The 19,854-nt window shown below is 42.9% G+C and overlaps 1 protein-coding gene across 1 annotated transcript in view; it reads left to right on the top strand.

The window, feature by feature from the left end:
* The window catches only part of PARP8 (poly(ADP-ribose) polymerase family member 8), a 759,201-nt gene that overhangs the window by 268,140 nt on the left and 471,207 nt on the right, over nt 1-19,854 (top strand). Inside the window, exon 5 of the mRNA XM_078675052.1 lies at nt 7,338-7,408. Coding sequence (XP_078531178.1) covers nt 7,338-7,408 — 71 coding nt within the window. The remainder of the gene's footprint in view (nt 1-7,337; nt 7,409-19,854) is intronic.

The raw sequence follows: 19,854 nt of genomic DNA on the forward strand, positions 1-19,854 counted from the left end.
GACGATTTGTGTCGTGCTCCGGCTCTGGGAATGCCCGATTACGAGAAGTCATTTTCACTCTATTGCTGTGAGAGAGAGGGATGTGCTTTGTCAGTCTTGGCACAGACCCACGGAAATGCCCGTAGACCAGTTGCATATTTTTCGGCTACATTAGATCCAGTAGCCGCAGCGTTGCCCGGATGTCTCAAATCCGTTGCTGCAACGGGTGTCAGCATTGAAAGGAGCGAGAGTATTGTGATGGGACATCCAGTGGTGGTGTATGTACCACATTCAGTTGAATTGCTAATGACCAGGACGAAGACGCAGCATCTGACCAATAGTAGGCTCACGCGCTACGAGCAAGTTATCCTTGCTGCGGAGAACGTGACTCTTAGGAGATGCTCTGTCTTGAATCCTGCTACTTTGATGCCATTACCTACTGTAATAGAAGGCGAAGGATGTGAAGACCACGATTGCCTTGATGTGACTGAACTATGCACGAAACCCAGACCAGATATTGTGGATGAGCCGTTGTCTGACCCCGATGAAATTTACTTTGTTGATGGCTCATGTTTAAGAGACGATACTGGTCGGTTGAGAGCAGCTTATGCTGTTTGTACTATTACTGGAGTTGTGGAAGCCGCTTGCCTGGAAGGAGTACATTCCGCACAGGTAGCAGAAATTATTGCCCTAACTCGTGCCTGCATAGCAGGAAACGGAAAGAGAGTCACCATCTACACGGACAGCCAATATGGTTTCGGTGTGGTTCACGATTTCGGGCAGTTGTGGTCTCAGAGGGGTTACATGACCTCCTCTGGTTCGCCCATTCGAAATGGAGAATTTGTGCGGCTGTTGTTAGAAGCATTACAAGGTCCAGTTGACATCGCAATAGTAAAGTGTGTAGCTCATACTAAGAATACAGATTTTGTGTCACAAGGCAGCAGATACGCTGATGAAGTCGCACGCTATTGTGCGGAACAAAATTATTCTTTCTCAAAGGTGGAAATAGAAGGTGCAGAAGAAAAGACTGAATTAAGTATGATGTTAGAAACTGTAGACACTTGGGAGGATTTAAGAATAATGCAGGAGAATGCACCAGAAACTGAGAAAAGGGCATGGGAAACAGCAGGTTGTGTGCGAAGTGAAATGGATTTTTGGGTTTCAGCAGATGGGAGAGCTGTGTTACCTGAAGAATTAGCTAATCCCATGGCGAGAGAAATACATGGTCCAGTACATCTAGGAAGGGATGCTATGATGAGAGTGTTTAGGCAAACTTGGTATTGCCCTAAATTTAGAATAGCAGCAGAATCAGTATGCAAGCGATGTGTTACCTGCCAACAACTGAACGTAGGCAAGCGAACACCAGTCACACTGAGTCACATTGGGAGGTCGGGGGGGCCTTTCAATAGAATGCAACTAGATTTCATCGAAATGCCAAGAGTTAATCGCCTTCGGTATGTGTTGGTGATTGTATGCGTATTTTCCAGATGGGTTGAAGCGTACCCTACACGTAGGTGCGATACACTCACAGTGGCTAAATTGTTGCTCAGGGAGTTGATACCGCGCTTCGGGGTGCCTGCCTCTTTGGAATCTGACAGAGGAAAACATTTTAACAGCGAAATAGTGAAGATGTTGTGCTCCACACTGAATATCGATCAAAAGCTGCATTGTAGTTATCGACCAGAAGCTTCAGGAATTGTGGAACAAGTGAATGGCACATTGAAGAATAGATTGGCTAAAGTAGTGGCATCCACATCTTTGAGTTGGCCAGATGCTCTTCCTTTAGTGCTCATGAGCATGCGCAGCACACCTGACAGGAGGACAGGTCTCTCTCCCCACGAGATCCTGATGGGGAGGGCCATGAGACTTCCCACAGTTCCAACTACTGCCCTATTGAATATTACAGATGATCTGATCTTGGATTATTGTAAAGGACTGTCTGACGCCATCCATTCTGTGTCCCTTCAGGTGCATGCGGCTGAAGTTCCAGCATCGAGGAACCTGTGTCATGACCTGAACCCAGGGGACTGGGTGTTGGTTAAAAAACACGTCCGGAAGAACTGCCTAGATGTTCGCTGGCGTGGGCCCTTTCAGGTAATCCTGATAACGAACACCGCGGTGAAGTGCGGGGGGCTGCCAAATTGGATCCATGCATCCCATACTCGAAGAGTTCCAGCACCTCTAGAAGGAACAGCTCCTATCCCAGACGAAAGCCCGGAAGTGGAAGAAGGGTCGCAAGAAGGGATTGCAGCAGCTGAGGAGGTGTCGGAAGAAGTTGGGAACGCAACGGATTCAGAAGAAGAGCGAAGGCAGGACGGCAGTGAGACGGAAGACGCAACTGAAGGAGAGAGCAGAAGTGAATACGACTCAGACTCAGATCCGTATCAGAGCGACCAAGAACCAAGTGAGAGGACAAGGAATAGGAGAATAAGGCTTGGAGCTGCCACTTGGCCAGCAAGGAGGAGAAGGCTAAGTTTGAGGTCGGCCCAGGAAGAAACGCTTACTCCTATATCCGAAGACTCAGATCCAGAAGAAGATATCCAGGATCAAGCCGAGGAGGGCCTTAGAAGATCAAGGAGGGTGCGAGTGCCTAGTAGAAGATACTCTACTCCCGACTGGACCTACCTCGTTGCAGATGTCTGGGGGGCACAGAACCGGGAGGATCCGGGAAGTGGACCTGGTCAGAACTAACCCGATCATCACAGTGCAAATAAGGTTTCTACTGCCAGGAGCGGAGACCGAAAGGTTGCTGACACTCAACATCGTTCATCCTCCTCTCCTGAGCGGAATAAGAAAATTGATTTTAGAGACAGTTGAGTTTCCAGTTTGCTGTTCACGATATCCAATATTGGAGGGAACTCTTCTTCGTTTGGAAATGCTTGAGCGAGTAGTAGAAATCCTAGGAGCGCTCATAGTTGTGGATTAATACCATATTGCGAATGTCTTCAAGGGGGCGCAGAACTGGAAAGGTGAAGAAAGTGATCCTGATTAGAACGGACCCCTTTGTGATTGTGGATGTAGAGCTGATAGTACCAGGAGTAGAAATTGAAAAAACGTTAACTCTCAATTTCGTCCGTCCACTTGTCCAAAGCGAAATAAGGAGAATAATCCTAGAAACAGTTGACTTTCCATGTTGTGGTACGAACTGCCCAGAACCTGAGGGAATGATACTTCGGATGGACATTTATGAAGACGTAGTGTCCCTACTTGAGCCATACATAACTTTAGATGAAAATAAGACTTTTGAAAAGAAATTGTAAACTTGTTGCAAGATAACCTAGCGCCGAGTGGAAGAAGAAAAGTGATAGGGGTTTCCTTTTAGTGGATGGAGAAGGGCTAGGGTTGTCTAATTTCTACGGGACTTTGAACTGTTTTGCGGAAATAAATTGTCAAGCTTCCAAGTGTTCAAAAGAAAGACATTGCGAGAAAGAAAGACTTTTGGCTCAGGAAAGAGAAGAAGTGAATGCTGGAAGAAAGTCAAGAACTACACTGTTTGAGAACATGGAGGCTGGCAACCCGAACCGCAGGGCAAAATGTATAGTTGGCACACTGTTGGGAGTGGTGATTTCCCTTATAGTTTTAGTGGTTACTGTCTCATACATAGTAGGACACGAGAGGGATGCAGTTGCAGTGAAGGAGGACAAGGGAGTGTCAACACCGAGAACTCCTATTGCTAATGATAAGGGAAACATCAATGATAAAGACAAAGCATTGTTAGATGCAGAAGTAAAAAGGTTACACATGGATGAGTCACAGGGAAATTACAGGTCAAATGCTTATGCTAAATTGCTTTATGAATACGTTGACGCCATGGAGGTGAAGAATTGCTACATTTGTATGCAATTACCAGCTTCTGTGGAGGAGGGTATCAGGTACCATCATCTTCCATTGACATATGGAATCACATGCAGTTTGTTGTTGAGCATATTTTATGGACGAGATGGATTTGAGTATTATTTCTCGAATTTCGACTCGACATTGCCAGAGGTCCCGAATTTCAAGCATTTGAACAAATGGGACTATTACAAAAGCGAAGACAGATTACACAAATGGTTTATTCCATGGAAAAGGTTAGATACTTCACATGCTCGAAGGAACAATCTGACTTGTCAAGTGTCAGAAATTGAGAAAAAGTTTATAGGACAGGTAGATACTAGATACAGGAGGCAGAAGATTTTGAAGGCATCAGGACAATGGGAAACAGATTGGACCAAGGAGGAAAGGGCACATCAAAGAAAAGGTAGTATTGGTCCAATTGCTTTGGATAAGGAGAAACGGGGGAAACTGTGCATACACAGGAGTTACTCCTATTATGAGAATTTTTATGTAGGTCAAGTCAATTGTGAACATGCCTTTCAACTGGAGTATTACTCTAAGGATTTTTTGAAGGGGATGCAAGCAATTCCAAATGTATATTTTGTATGTGGAAGAAATGCCTATGTGAAGCTACCAGATAATTGGTACGGATCATGCTATCTGGCTGTTGTCTTCCCTAAAATATATCATGTTGAGAATTTAGAAACGACAAAGAAAGAAATACCAACTAGGTGGAAGAGAGGGCTGGGTGCAGCAGAAGTAGTTGGAGATGTACTCGGTGCTGCATTCCCTTTCTTAGGACTGATACTGAATGACATTAAGATCAGGAGGTTAGCTACAGTCGTAGATAGGCTATCTGCCAGTACTGCAAGATCATTGATGTTGATAGAAGGGGAGATGCAATCGATTAGGGCAATGGTTCTTCAGAACCGACTTGCTTTAGACGTCCTGTTAGCTAAAGAGGGAGGAGTCTGTAAGGCTTTGAAGGTCCAGGAATGCTGCACTTACATTCCAGACAATTCAAAACCTCTAGAGAAGTATATACGAAACATCACTGCCATACACTACGAAATTGAGGACCTGGCAAAAGTAAACGTGTGGGAGAAAGTAGGTCATGGAATGGGTAAAGTTGGAGGTTGGTTTGCCAACTTAGGAAAGGGTATTGTTTGGTACATACTGAAACCCATCATTATAATTGTGATTTGCGTAATCACTTTGTGGGGATTGGTGCGTTTGTATCAATGTTATAGAGCAAATAGGTTGCAGAGAACTATGAGGAAACAGGAGGAAGAGTTGACAGCGATGCAGGACACTCAATACAAGAGTCTGAAAGCATTGGAGACTATGAAAAGAGGTGGCACTGCCATGACTTCACTTTGAAGGGTTCTACATTGTTAGTGTCTTGATGGTGATGACCCCTGAAGGTCATCAAAGGGGGGACTGAGAGAGCACAAGTTTGAAAAAAATGTATAAGTGTACCATATTTACAAGCACGTAGTTAGTTAACATGTACTTTGCACCAGAGTGTTTATATTTAGAAGTGAAATACACCGAGTGTCTTATATTCAGTGGTGAAATGCATAGAATGTTTAAGTAGAGTAACAATAATCATAACTGTGTGAGGCTAATGTAGAAATGTTTGGGATGAATATGAAAACCTCATGTTCTCATGTTAAAGGAATCATGTTAGAGTTGAATAGAACTTTACAAAACCAGTATAATGTGTAGGCCTCATGGCAATTCACAGAAAATCTAAACGTGCTGCTAAAATAATGTGAGACAAGGTTGACGTGGTTCTTCCAAATGTATTATCGAACTAAGTTTGAAATATATGCTTTATAGATGTGTTGTTTTAGAAACGTATGCTAGTTAAGAATGTTGTTTAAATCAAGTTAATGTTTTAAGAGTGCAGGGACCTGCTTCATGTAAATCAAGTAGGCCTGAACTGATAATGTCATATCGTTTGAACTACCATGTGCTCGTTAAGGAAGAAGTCGAGAGGTGTCCAGCACAGAGCTTGGAGTGTGTTTTATGACTCAAAGATGTGGTGGAGTCTGGAATTTGAGGCCCACTGCAGGACGGACTGTATGCAGGTGCAAGGGTCTTAATCAGCTAGAATGAAAGGGGCTTTGTTCAGTGGCGCTTGGCGCAGGCCTGTAGGAGTTTCCAGGAATTTCAGGGGGTATCAGCGCACTGGAGAAGAAGCCTGGGAACCAAGGTCAACTTTAACGAGGGTCTTCAAGAGTACCATCATGGAGTTTGCCGCGCAAAGATGTACCACGTGAGGGGCGTCCCAAGGGGCGTTTCTTTTGGAAATGTGATTTGGTATTAGGGAAAGCGACCCGGGAGGAGAGCAGAGCAGATGATTTTGGGAGCCTAAGGAAGCGGATGGGTAGGCAGATAGGCTGATCAGGAGAGACCCATTATCAGAGAAGAGACAAAGAGAAGTGCGTGATCTTCTTAGGAAGTCACCACGGCTGACACCTAGAGGGGTAAAGATCTTGCTAAGTAGGGATGTCATTTAGTATAGTGTAGGGACAGACTAACCTTAATTTTCTTTTCTGTAATGACTTTGAGGTTGCAACTTGTATCCATTTTGGCAACCCTTATGGTTTTCGAGCTTGTACTCATTATTCTGTTTTTCAGACTCAGACTATTCAAAAAGTTCATGTTCATAGTGATACCGATTTATCTTCTTAATCTCATTTTGAGAAGTTTGTATCTTCAGTTATCTTTGACTTTATATTAAATCTTTGAAACTTAAAATTTGGTCAGTGGTCATTTAGAGTGGTGTAAGTTCTTAAATTGATTGATTTATTGTAAGATTACCTTTTACTCAATGACAGGTACCAACGATTCAGTCGACATAGTTTGGGATTTGGTAAGGTAACTAGTAACCAGTAATCCCGCGTTAGCATAGGTGGTATAGTAAGTTTAAATGAATGGTTTATTTCTTGCGCTGCCTTGTTTTCTGTCGTTGAGCAGGGTACATTATAGTAACCCATCAGAAGCATGATTTACTTGACATATATTAAGTGCTATGAAAATATGTGGTCTAGTAACATTTAGGCGAATAATCCGTAATACAAGATAAAATAACATAGTGATTAATTAAATATGGCTTTATTCGGAAAACAAAGTCAATTTGATAAATAAGTTGTCCTACATTAATGTAACTGCTACTACCAGTAATAACATTTCCAAATAATTTCCATGCAGTACACATCTAATTCCGAATTATCTATTTATCTAATTAGGTTTTGCTCATTCTGTCAAACGCTGAAGCATAAAAGGCTGTGCTAGCCCTTCCAGAACTCAGTCCAGTGGCTTTAATTCTAGGAGCATGAACATACCGGGAATGCCTCATTTTAGCATCACGCTGTCCTGAGGTTACAGTGGCATTGTGTGCAGCACTTTACAACCCCCCAATTAAATGATTAAATTATTCATACATCTGAATACACTGTAGTACTGAAAGTATCTTTCTTATTCTACATTAAGGGCTGATCAGCATTTTAACATGTAACATTCCTTTCTTTTAGAACTGAGAAAAAGCAGTGATGTGGCCAATTCGTCGTCTATAAAATCAAAACTTCAAAGGGAAAATGGAGAGGTGAGCTATTCCTATACGTTTTGTACCGCATTAGTTCTAATAACATTGCCCAAGTCCGAAGTATTATCTAAAATCCTGTTTTGATTCTGCAGATTCTTAGCGGCTTTCAGACATTGAGTGTATAAAGGCAAGTATATTGAGAGAAAGTGAAAGCAGAGAGTAGGGATTTTATGTGGGTCATCCAAGAAAGGATATTGACTCTAAATGCACCTGCTGTGTCCTTTCAGATCCCTAACTAATTAGGTTGTATCGCAATCTAACTACTGTTGGGCTGTTTGACAAATTAAGAGCCAGGAGTTCTATACCAACCAAATTTAGCAGCTCAGAACAGTTCGGCCAAACGTGATCTTGAAATTTGACATCCTTGTCCGGAATGATGGTTCTAGACTCGTTGCCGCAAAAGTGTCAAAGGAACTCGTGGCTCTTTCAGCTTCGCCATGACGACCCCTTCGGCTATAAGTAACATTTTAAATGATAGTATTTACTTCATACTTTTAGAAGTCGAGAGTAAATTGCTTTATTAAGGAGTAGTAAGTCATTTTCGGTTCTGCTGGGAGTATTTTCAAGTGGCAAAAATTATAACGTTAGACTGTTGATTAAAATGCTGGTTTCTCTTCAGATGCTTCTATAGCCTGAATAACCATACAGAGTTAAATTTCGTTTAAATGAAAGTGGTCATTATTGTATGAATTAGGCTTGCCTATGTAAATAGTAAAAACATGAGTATGTAGTCAAATGCACATTCTCCTGGTTGTGATTTTAATGCTTTGGCAAAAAAATAACTAGTCCTTCACTTGAATCCGTGCTGCAGGTAGTAAAAAGTGAGGGGTATATATACAATGACGTGCCTAGCGTGTCGTTAGCCTCCTGGGCTTACCGACGCACTCTGCCAATTCGGAAACACAAGGCTGCACCATATTTACAAGAACTTGCCCCCACATGCATCAATCTAGGATTTTGCATTTCTTAAATAGCGAAAATTAAGGAATCGCTATTTAGGAAATGCAAAATCCTATGCATCAAGAAATCCTAAAAGTTTTTAGGATTTCTTAATTTTCGGAAATTGCGAATCGCAATTAAGGAATGGCATTACATGAATCAATGCCGTTTTGCATTTTTTTTTTGCACTCGCAATTTGTTGATGCATTGCAAGGGTGCAGAGGGGGGTCCAAAGGACCCCCCCCTGCACCCCTGAAATGTATTTTCAAGTGCATGTTTCACACACACATGTCCTAAGGACATGTGTGTCTGTAACATGCATGTTTAAAAAATGCATTTTTTTGCTTTTTTTTAAATTTTCGCAAATTAACACGAGGGTCAACCTCGTGTTAATTTGCACCTCCTATTTTATAATTCGCATTTTTTTTTTAAATCATGCATTGCATTTAAGGAATCGCACACATGCAATTCCTTAAATGCAAACGCATTTTTTAGAAGTGCAAAAAATTCCTAAAAGTTTCATGCATAGCAAAAAGTGATTTTGGAATCGCAAACGGCCGAATTTTCCGATTCGCACCGTTTGCGATTTCAAAAACCTTTGATGCATGTGGGGGTAAGTGACAACGCAGGCACCATTGAACCAGAGTGCAAGGTGTCCCTTCCTGCACAGAAACAATCCCATTACACAAGGCAGCACACATGGAAAACACAAAAATGAGGAGAAATAATGCATTTCTCCTCGTTTCGCCAACTTAAGACCAGGGTTTTCTTGGTCTTCATTTTGGCGCTGCCTCCTATGTACACCACCCTTGTAAGTAAGGAGTAGCGTCAAATACAATGGTTTTTGCAGTGGAACGCCCACTGCAACACCCACTGCACGCCCCTTTCACGCTAAACATAGCGTGAAAGGGTGCCTTATGTACAAGGCAGCGTTAAGACACGTTAAGTGGCTTAACAATGCCTTGTACATAAGGCAAGGCCCTTAAATTATTACCATTATTGACCTACTGGCTCGAGGCAACCTTTGGGAAATTTGCCAAGTTATTTTTACTTGACTCAGTGTATTATCTACAGAATGAATTAAAGATTACCAAATTTCAAGTCACAAACCCAAATACACCTAGAATATGGTCTGGTTAAACAAGTACTATTGCAGCAAGCAATATTTGTTGCAACTTGTCATCATCTTAAAAACAAAGCCATAGCACTTTCTTTACAATATTATATTTGGAAGTAAATAGAGTTAAACGATACAGTTGACCCAACTCCTGAAATGTCTATTTAGGACATGCATTACGGTTTTTAATCTGAGGCCCATGAACCCACATCACCCCAACCATCAATTTCCATCGCTAATCAAACATTTTAAGCTAAATAATTCTATAACTATATTCCCTCTATAAGAACAAGAGTTTCATGAGGTAGCAATAATACTTACTGGAATTCTACTGTATTGCTTCCTCAGTGTAAATGATGTATGATTTAATAAAATCAATAAAGATATGTTAAAATCATAAACATTTTAAAAACATGTCACTTAGCTGATTGCTACTTTTGGACAAAGCATGTGTGGAGGAGATTAGTCAGTATTCACATCAAAAATCGTTTCGATCTGAACTAACAATCAGCTTCTAACAACAATTGTGTTTTGCATATGATTTTGTTTAAATTATAAGCATCTATAAACGTAGAGAACCAAAGTTCTAAGTGCTCAGTGATCTATGTATTTATACACATCTAGGCTTCCCAAGAAGCCCTTCCAGGCTCCACATTTTCAAATCCGGGGCTTGACATGGGCAGGCACTTACTTAGATGTACCTGCATTCCTGGTATTGGAAAAGGCGCATCTTGCACCTTCAGTAGAGCTCAATTACTTCCCCAAGCAAAGCACAACTTCCCAGTAGACAGCATGACCTCCTGCAAAATGTGCAACTGGTCTTCTCTAGGTCTCAGCTAGACAGCGCTTGCGTTGTCTCTTCAAGACATGCTGTGTCTACTTTGTGGCCTTCAGCCACCCATAGGCCTCCCATTGTCAGTTGCATATTCTTTCTCCTCATTTGTCCATGGCATACATTTGTCATGCCTCTTGCTGTTTAGCCGTGCCGGAGAGCAGGGACGAAGTACTATATGAATACACTGGTCACCATTTTAACATCTGTTCAGGAACTCCTTTTTTCTTTAATCTGGAGCACTTGAGACAAGTGCTCATACAGAGCTCAGCTGTACACAGGGATGTAAATCTTGTTATCTGGTCACATTTGCTGTGCATTCAAAGACCAAGGCCAAATGTCCGATGCTATTTTCCCAAGGGTGCGTGTTTACTTACTGTCCTTGTGTTGCGTTTATTTTTTTTTATTTTTCTGGCATTGGGAGATTAAGTAATTTTCTTTGAACTATAGGATTTTGAGTCGAATCCAAGACTCAAATGTGTTTTTTCAGTACCAAAGTTTCTATTTAAGAGTCAATGGAACTCAATGTAAAGTGTGTGCGACGTAGATTCAGTTTTTTTCTGAGACATACTATCCTGCTGTGTTAAGTTATTATAACTGCCATTATACTAAACGGCGCCGTGGGGAGTTGCCAACTGGACCATGGGCTATTAAAATGAATGACGTAATGCCACACCAGCCTGAGGTAGGCAGTAGGCTGCCTTTACACTGAGGTTAGGTGAGCGGCTTCTTATGTAGAGCCGGGGCACAGCAATGACATGGTGTTTTTACCATTTACGCCAGCTGCATGCCTGAACATTTCCCGTTTTCACCCTTGGAGCATGCTGTAAGGTTTATGAGTCACACATCCTCCGTTACTTGTTTTACTTCCGGTCCCTGCAGGGCTTTTTTTCCTGTTTACAATCCGTTCTACTTCCAGCACAAACAGGCCAGCGTGCTAGCATGCTGACCTCTAATAGACAATCCACTTTGCAAACACACTACGAGAAGCACTGTTCTGATGAAACAAGGATATACACGTTTCATCTACTTATGCCCTGGAGACCTTTTCTTGTAATGTCATTGTTAACTTTTTCGTTTAGTTGCACTAAACTATCACTGTGCCAAAATGTATAAAACGTTGAAATACTGCCCAGGGTATTCCAAGCAAGGTAGGCGTACAAGGATAATCATTTCCAAAGCATGGTTTCATCGTGATCATTGCAATTTGGTTAGTATAGCACAATAATGTACCAACAGTTAATGCTTTGCAGCTCGGATTCTAATTGTCCAGTTTCATATCGTAGCATATATTTTATCATATGTTGCTTAGCTATGGAGTAAGCATGATTCTCAGCATGCTCCAATTTTGCAGATTAGGTTACTAAGACGCAGAGAAATGAGCAGATGTGACCAAGAGCACACCTTAATGATCTAGGGAAGGGTGGAAAACCATGTAACAGGTGGTAGTATAAGAAGAAATTATTTGATCAAATGAGTAGAAATGATAAGTTCTTCCAGCACATGGACGAAAACAATATGTTATGCACTATGTTATCTCCCAGCACATGTACAAGAACAATAGATCAATACAGGACTGGCTCTAGAGCCGTACAACTGGTGCCACTGCACTGGGCGCTTACTTCTGGGGGACATTGTGTTTTCAAATATATTATGGAGGTAAAAGCACCTGCTGCAATGTTCCTTGCCTCCATCAATGTTCAAGCAACAATAAAAATGTCAAGATAACGCTGGTGAATAATGGACCTGCTGGAGAGAGATCAGCGTTTTTTCTAGTGGAAGTTTTCATTCACCTCAAAGTACGCCTGCTGCTAAGCACTTGTACCATGCAGATAACAGAAGAGCGTATAATGTAAATAGTTCAGTGTGATACTTGTAGTTTATAAGTTAAAATCCTGATAGAGTACAGCCACACCAGCAAGAAAGCACCTGGTTCACCAAAGACCTCCAGGCCTCCAAACGAATATGCCGAAAACTGGAGAAGAACTGGATCCACGAACGAACACCGGACAGCTACGCAGCCCACAAGTACGCCACTCGCAGACACCATCAACTCATCAGAACCGCCAAGAGGGCCTCATTCAAAGACCTCCTAGATAACAACGCACACAATAGCAAAGAGCTCTTCAACATCGTGAAGGAACTCTCCAGCCCCAGCTCCAACACCAACGACATTCCGCCTTCGCAAGACCTGTGCGACTCGTTGGCCACCTTCTTCTACTGCAAGATCGCCGACATCCATGACAGCTTCAATGCCACGACCGCCCCGGCAACCATCACCCCGCGACCTCCACCTACACCAACCGCCTGCTCTCCTGGGCCAGCATCAACGACGAGGACACCAGCGAGATCATGAACACCATCCACTCCAGATCACCGTTAGACCCATGCCCTCACCACATCTTCAACAAACCCTGCACAGCCATCGCACCCCATCTCCGGAAAGTAATCAACATCTCCTTTGAGACAGAAACCTTTCCGGAAAGCTGCAAGCACACCGAGATCAACGCCTTACTCAAGAAACCCAAAGCGGACCCTAAGGACCTCAAGAACTTCCGACCCATCACCCTTCTCCCGTTCCCGGCGAAGGTCACTGAGAAAATCGTCAACAAGCAACTGACCCGCTACCTCGAGGAGGAGAGCATCTTGGACCCGTCCCAGTCTCGGTTCTGCACCAACCACAGCACCGAAACCACCCTCATTGCCGCCACCGATGACATCAGGTCCCTGCTTGACAACAGAGAAGCAACGGCCCTAATCCCCCTGGACCTGTCACCCGCATTCGATACGGTCTACCACCGCACACTACGAACACGCCTATACGACGCCAGAATCGAAGAGAAGGCCCTGGACTGGACCACATCCTTCCTCTCCGGCAGAACTCAGAGCGTCCGACTCCCCCCTTCTGCTCCACTGCCTTTGGGATAAACAGCTGTGTACCCCAGAGCTCTTCCCTCAGCCCAACCCTGTTCAACATCTACATGGCACCCCATGCCCACGTCGCCCGACAGCACGACCTCAACACGTCTCCTACTTCGACGACACCCAGCTGATCCTCTCCCTCACCAAAGTCGCTCACACCTCCAAAACCAACCTCCACGAAGGCATGAAGGCCGTCGCCGAATGAATGAGGAACAGCCGACTAAAGCTGTACTCGGACAAGACGGAGGTCCTCATCTTCAGCTCCACCTCTTCAGCCTGGGATGACTCCTGGTGGCCGACAACACTAGGAACAGCCCCGACACCCACTGACCACGCATGCACGCAACCTAGGGGTCATCCTTGACTACAACCTCTCCATGACTAAACAGGACAACGCCGTATCCTCATCCTGCTTCAACACCCTCCGAATGCTCCGCAGGGTCTTCAAGTGGATGGATCCCCACCGAAAATAGAAGAACAGACACACAGGCCCTCGTCACCAGCAGGCTGGACTACGGACACGCCCTCTATGCAGGAACATCAGCCAAGCTCCTGGGACGACTGCAACGCATCCAGAACGCCTTGGAATGTCTGATCCTCGACATCCCCCGCTGCAGCCACATCACACCCCACCTGAGAGACCTGCAGTGACTCCCCGTCAACAAGAGGATAACCTTCAAGCTCCTCATCGACACACACAAGGCCCTCCACAACACCGGCCCAACATACCTCAACAGACGTCTCAGCTTCTACACCCCCACCCGCCCGCTCCACTCCACTGGCTTCGCCCTCGCCACAGTCTCCCGCATCCGAAGAATGACCACCGGCGACAGATCCTTCTCCCACCTCACCGCCAAGACCTGGAACACGTTCCCCACCAACCTACGGCAGACCCAAGACCTACTGGCCTTCAGAAGACTCCTCAAGACCTGGCTCTTCATTCAGTAGCATTACCCCGCCACCCTCCCAAGCGCCTTGACACCCTCACGGGTATGTAGTATGCTTTATAAGTGTCTTGATTGATTGATTGCTTAACTGTCAAAGAGCTGAATGCAAACTACAAGGTATAGGTTAGAGCGTTATGATTGTTTTACCAGTTTTACATTAGCCTAATGTTACAAAATGGGTTAATTTGGGTAGAAATCAATTCTTTTCAGTAAAGACAACCTCCAACCATGGTATTACATTTTAAATTCTGAGTTTGAGCTTCTCAAACTATACTAGCTACTAGTATGGATGACATGTGACTCCTAAAACGTGTAGTCCTCCGTCTTATGTAACATTTCCTATACACTGATTTACACACAATTCATTGTCTCAGTGTAATGTGTGTTGGTTTTATAAAGTGCTCTGACACACTACACTGGTATGAGTAGCGCTATAAAAGAAAATAAATGCATGTCAAAGAGAGTGGTTCTGCAATCTTGAGGGGCTCTCTTAAAGGGTGTTAGTGAGGAGAACCGCGGAGGAAGTCATTGGTGGGCGCCAACAAACATTGTTGCACCAGGCGCCACCAGCACTAAAGCCATCCCTGGATCAATATTTGGTCTCCATGATACATATTCCTGTTGCATATTCTGTGTATGTGTACTGCTTTTTTAACTGAGTGCAAGAGATAGTTCTGCCCCTTTTGAACTCTTTAGGAGAAAGTGCATGTCAGCAGGCATTAATGCTCTTTTTTAAAGGGGAGCACCCTCAGCTGACAATAAGATTGGCTACGTTTATGGATACTGCTGCCAAATCGTTGTCAGTGAGTGATACAAAACAGCTGTAAACTACAACAGATGTAATCAGCTGGGTCAGTTCCATTTAAATTGCCGGTTTTGGTAACGCTCTCCTTAACTAATCTTTTTTAAATTTTTATATTAATGTAAATTTGGGGTTGCAATTATCAGATAGCTTTTTTGCATTTTAATAGTTTTTATGAATTGTTGTTTTAATGCTTTTGAATGACTATAGAAATAAAAAAGATTAATTAATTCATTTATAACATAAGGCCATGGATATTGCTTTTACTATAATCTAAAAATGTGTATTTTAACCCAAATCCACTCTTCAGGTCAACACCAAAAATAGAACACATACTTGTTTAATATCACTGCTGATGTCTCTGATCTGGATGTATCAGTATGGCTGTAAGGTGCCAGGCTTGAACAGATTCCTAACTATCAATGTAGATGCTTTCATATTATGAGTACATGCTTGATTAAAGGCAAAAGAACAGTTTGTTAAGCCAGTTATCGGGTGAGATGATTATACGTGTTTCAGAAATGCATTTATTCCTCTAGCATTCCAGTATATATGAGAACACCCAGTTTGCAAAGCGAGATTGATAGATTTTTTCCGGAAGATCAACTGGCATATTTATAATTGTTTTTAGCTGAAAACCTCACTCTTTGAAGTAATCTTCACTCCGGCTGGACTCATCATAATAACAGAAAAGATGATATCATCTGGAACATCCAACAGTCCATCTACCTTTTGTCACCTGCCTACCGGAAAACAAACCAGCTTGAGTCCCTACAGCCATTAGAACAAACTCGACCTCCCCACACTGCAGTCTCATCTCACTTTAACAAATGTCAGAAGTGGACCCTTTTTACACCTGGCATTCTGATGGATCTGACCGACTGATATCCCTCAAGACATCGACAAGTCTTCTCCACCAAACAGTGAACATTTCTTTAAAGAAAGTTCAAAAGAAAACCTGAAGAGCAAATCAGAAAACAAGCTTACACATCATGGCACAGGAGGATGTACTAATCATCCCTCAGGGAGTAAAACACCCTGCTCAAAATAATGTTGTGCTCTCATCACAGTTCATGTTATATCAAAAGCATATAACCTGCAACAAAATTTTCAAAGCAAGATGTTGAAGAATCTTTTGACACAGGAATACATCAACACCTGTCCACTTTCAAACAAGTGTCCAGCTGTAAATTTAAGAAATTGGTCAAGGTGAACGGCTCTGCTGCATATAAAGTATTTACGCTGTTCCAAACCAGCAATAAACCCAAAATTAAAACAATAATGATCCCAAATTGATTTAAAAAATAGAGTAACATTTAATAAACAAAATGACACCAAAATGGCAGCGATCCAACCAGGGGAACGGGAGGTTTTATATGTTTGAAATTCTGCCAAAAAGGACAAAACACCAGTGTTACTTAATGGTCGCAGTAGACTGTAACCTAGGCAAAATTTGAGGATGGCCACAATTGAGCACGGGTGAGCTCTGCCAACCAGATTTATCCTGGACAAAGTTTTCAACTTCTGACTTAGTCTTGTAAGCCCCAAGTCACCACAGGTGCCCACTTTTAAAGCCTCCCCAGAATGTCAGAGGAGGCACTTTAAGACTTACTGTCGGCTACGTTTTTCCCAGAAAAGCCCTCTTGCAGTTAGTTGTCTCCCAGCATACAGCCACAGGAGGTTTGCCAACTGATCCTTAGAGTTCACTTCTTTGACCTGGGTACAAGAGGGTCCTGTCTTCAAGGGACTTTCTTGATTTACAAATCGCATTTCCAGTCCTCTTCTGATCTTTTACAGGTCCAGAAAGTATTCTCAAGTGGATGTCATGGAGGTACCACATTTATGCCTTGCAATAGCTTGTGGGTAGGGGTGACTCCTAGCCTCTCCATAACCAATAAGTTAAAAGTTCTCAGGGCCAACCCTATCTACTTTTTCAGTAGGTCCTGTTTGACTTAGTGCAAATATGCCCAACATTCAATGTGTCAGGGCATTTTCAAGATGCCAACAGCCTTCAGCCATACTTAACTTGGATGCTGAGGGCTGGGAGTGTGTACGAGGAGTGTGCTGTGGTAATCCTAGTTTCCTCCCACATATAACTGTAAAATCCAGTTTGGAGCAGGTACTTTACCTACAACAGACACAGAGACCGAAATGGGGTAGGGCAAAAGCAGGGTGCTTCAGCAACCGGACAGTGGATGCACAAGATTTGTCTTGTCATCCTGTGCTCTCTCTTTCGATTGTCCCCCATGTTATATAAGTAAAACCAGAAACAGAGGTCTGGTAAGACAAAATCAGTGTCCTTCTGCAACCAGACTAGGGAACCACAAGAATTGCCTTTGAATCCAGTTTTAAATGTGCCCCAAGTGTTATATGTGACTCAACAGACGTGTCAAGCCGTATTTGACACTGCACTGTCAAAAGGAGGCACTCAGACCCCACCCAGTCTATTCTGTGGAGTTCAGAGGAGTCACCTCTGCCAAATCAGGCATGCCTAATATTGGCTCCTGGGAGGCATTTCACACCTTTTCACCCCTATTCAAGTATAATCACTGGCTGGGAGAAGCTGGAGTACTAGTGCAAATTAGCCTGTTGGAACATAAGGCAGGAAAAAGGTAACCTTCTTAGAGTTATTCTTCCTTACTATCTATTAGAAAACGACTTCACCATTAATTTGAATTTTAATAACTATTAAAAATAGTTGCTTGATTATTTTTCTATCTGGTTCCATTCCCTTGATACTGTAATATTATTGTTATTGGTACTGTGGTTTTCTAAATAGGACAGCTAGGCCTACCACAATGATAATATCTTTTAGGACCTTGTCACTGTATGGACATGGTAACTGCTACATACCCCACTTTAAAATCCCATGTACACTACATTGCGGGCTACAAGACATACAAAAGGGTTTATATTTAAAAGTGTTTATTTTGACAGATCTCAGTGCAAACTTATACAGCAACAGTCAGGTTATAAAGGGTAGGAGTGAAGATATGTTTGCACTGCCACAGTGGTGGATGGCACAATAGGCGCTGCATTTCACTGGTAGCATTTAACATTCAGCACTTTCTGCACCATATATAGAGACTTATAGGCAAGTTAAATGTGTTAATTAGGAATAAGCCAATTCAACGATGTTAAAGAAGGGTGCTCAAGCACTTTTCTACTGGTTAACAGAGATAAATTTCATTGAGTTCTAAATCTATCAAAAATATAGGGTCCGGCAAAATGTGAAAAGTTTGGGGTCATCACGCAGTAATGGCATTTTCCACTCATCAACAGTGTTCAAATTTAGGGCATCGATCGCTCTGACCGCAATACCTCTATCAGGCCACTCAGCAAAAACATCCTCAACACAGTTAGTTAGTTAGTTTTTTTTTATCTTAGGAGTAAGCTACTCTAGCGCCAGGATGCCTGCCAGGCGACAGTTGCGCTCTATAAATGTTTTAAATAAATAAATAAATAAATTATTAACCAAACTCCAATGGCCTGATTTTGGAAAAAGTGCCTTTACTTTGATTTCCAACATCATAGAAGAAAGTAATTTACGTCAGTGAATAAAGCATGTTTACCCTTGGCAGAGGTACTAACATTCTCCTGATCTCCATCTGTGATGATCTGAACAGAATTGTGGACATAAATATTGTTGCTGGTCTACTGCTTCCTGCCTTTAAAACAGTTCACCAATATTCCAATTACAGAGGTTAGAGAAATCTTACATCCATAGTACCATCATTACTCCAGATCCCTTCCTACCTTAGTGATAAATCAAGCATCATCATCCTGTCTCCTTTCACATCAGTTCACTTTCACACTAAATTTGGTGTGCCACTAAGAATGATAATTTCTGCATTCTTCAACAGTACATAATAGCCTGCCACCAGGCCTCAGCAAGTGCTTAATCCTAACATGATGAAACTTCCCCATTGATGCATAAAACAAATCTGAAGCTGAGAATCCCATTCCACATATATACCTCAGTATTACCTACTCCCTCTGTGCTTTCAGCTAATGGCTGTTGAGGAACCACCTAAAACTGAACTTATTCACAACTTAAATCATAACTTGCGGGCTCTGGAAAAATCACCACCCTATAACCATCAGGCCCCAGAAACAATGCCCTCCTGTGGTGGAATCTGCTGAATTAAACTTAACGTGATCATGTACTCCATCTTATCATTGGTTCCCCAATTGGCCCGAGCCACAAGAAACACTTTCTTCAAAATGCAAACACTTGACTGCATTGCGACTCATCGAACAGTCTTCCAGAATCTGCATGCTGTGATCATTCTTCTTCCTGTCTCTCTCAGACTAGGTGCAGATGTAAAGACGTGCAATTGGTCCGTGTTTTTGGAAACTTGAGCCTTGTACCACAGGAAGGGATCTGGTGTATGATGGTGCCACGAATGTGAGGTTTCTCTAACCTCTGTAAGATGAAATATTGGTGAACTGTGTTCAGGGTTAGAAAGATCCCAAAAACCCAGTTTTTTTCACCTTCCTGATCACTACCAGTGTGCCCATGAAACCTCACTCTTTGTGGGTACTTCAGGCTGGAGCATCACTCTACATACAGGCTGTCTGGAGAAAACCCTTGAGAGGACCAAGGAAAGCATAACTAACCAAACCTGATTCTGACCATCCAGACAGCTCCTCACAGAAGAAGGAGTGAGGTAAAACTCATTCTACTGGTCCCTGTCTGATGCAAGAAATGAACTCTAAGAGCTGCGCTGTGGTGTGACTATACAATAGCAGAGACCTGCTTGAGAGGGGAGTGCTAGAACTGAGATCTGAAGTAATCTGCACCTAATCCTGGAGACATGCCCTAAGGTCCCCTAGCTCCCGGGGGGAGGCCTTCTTAGACATACCAAAGAGGGCAAGTGCATCTAA

The sequence above is a fragment of the Lissotriton helveticus genome, chromosome 2_1 (genome assembly GCF_964261635.1).
Source record: "Lissotriton helveticus chromosome 2_1, aLisHel1.1, whole genome shotgun sequence".
In the NCBI taxonomy this organism is placed as follows: Eukaryota; Metazoa; Chordata; class Amphibia; order Caudata; family Salamandridae; genus Lissotriton; species Lissotriton helveticus.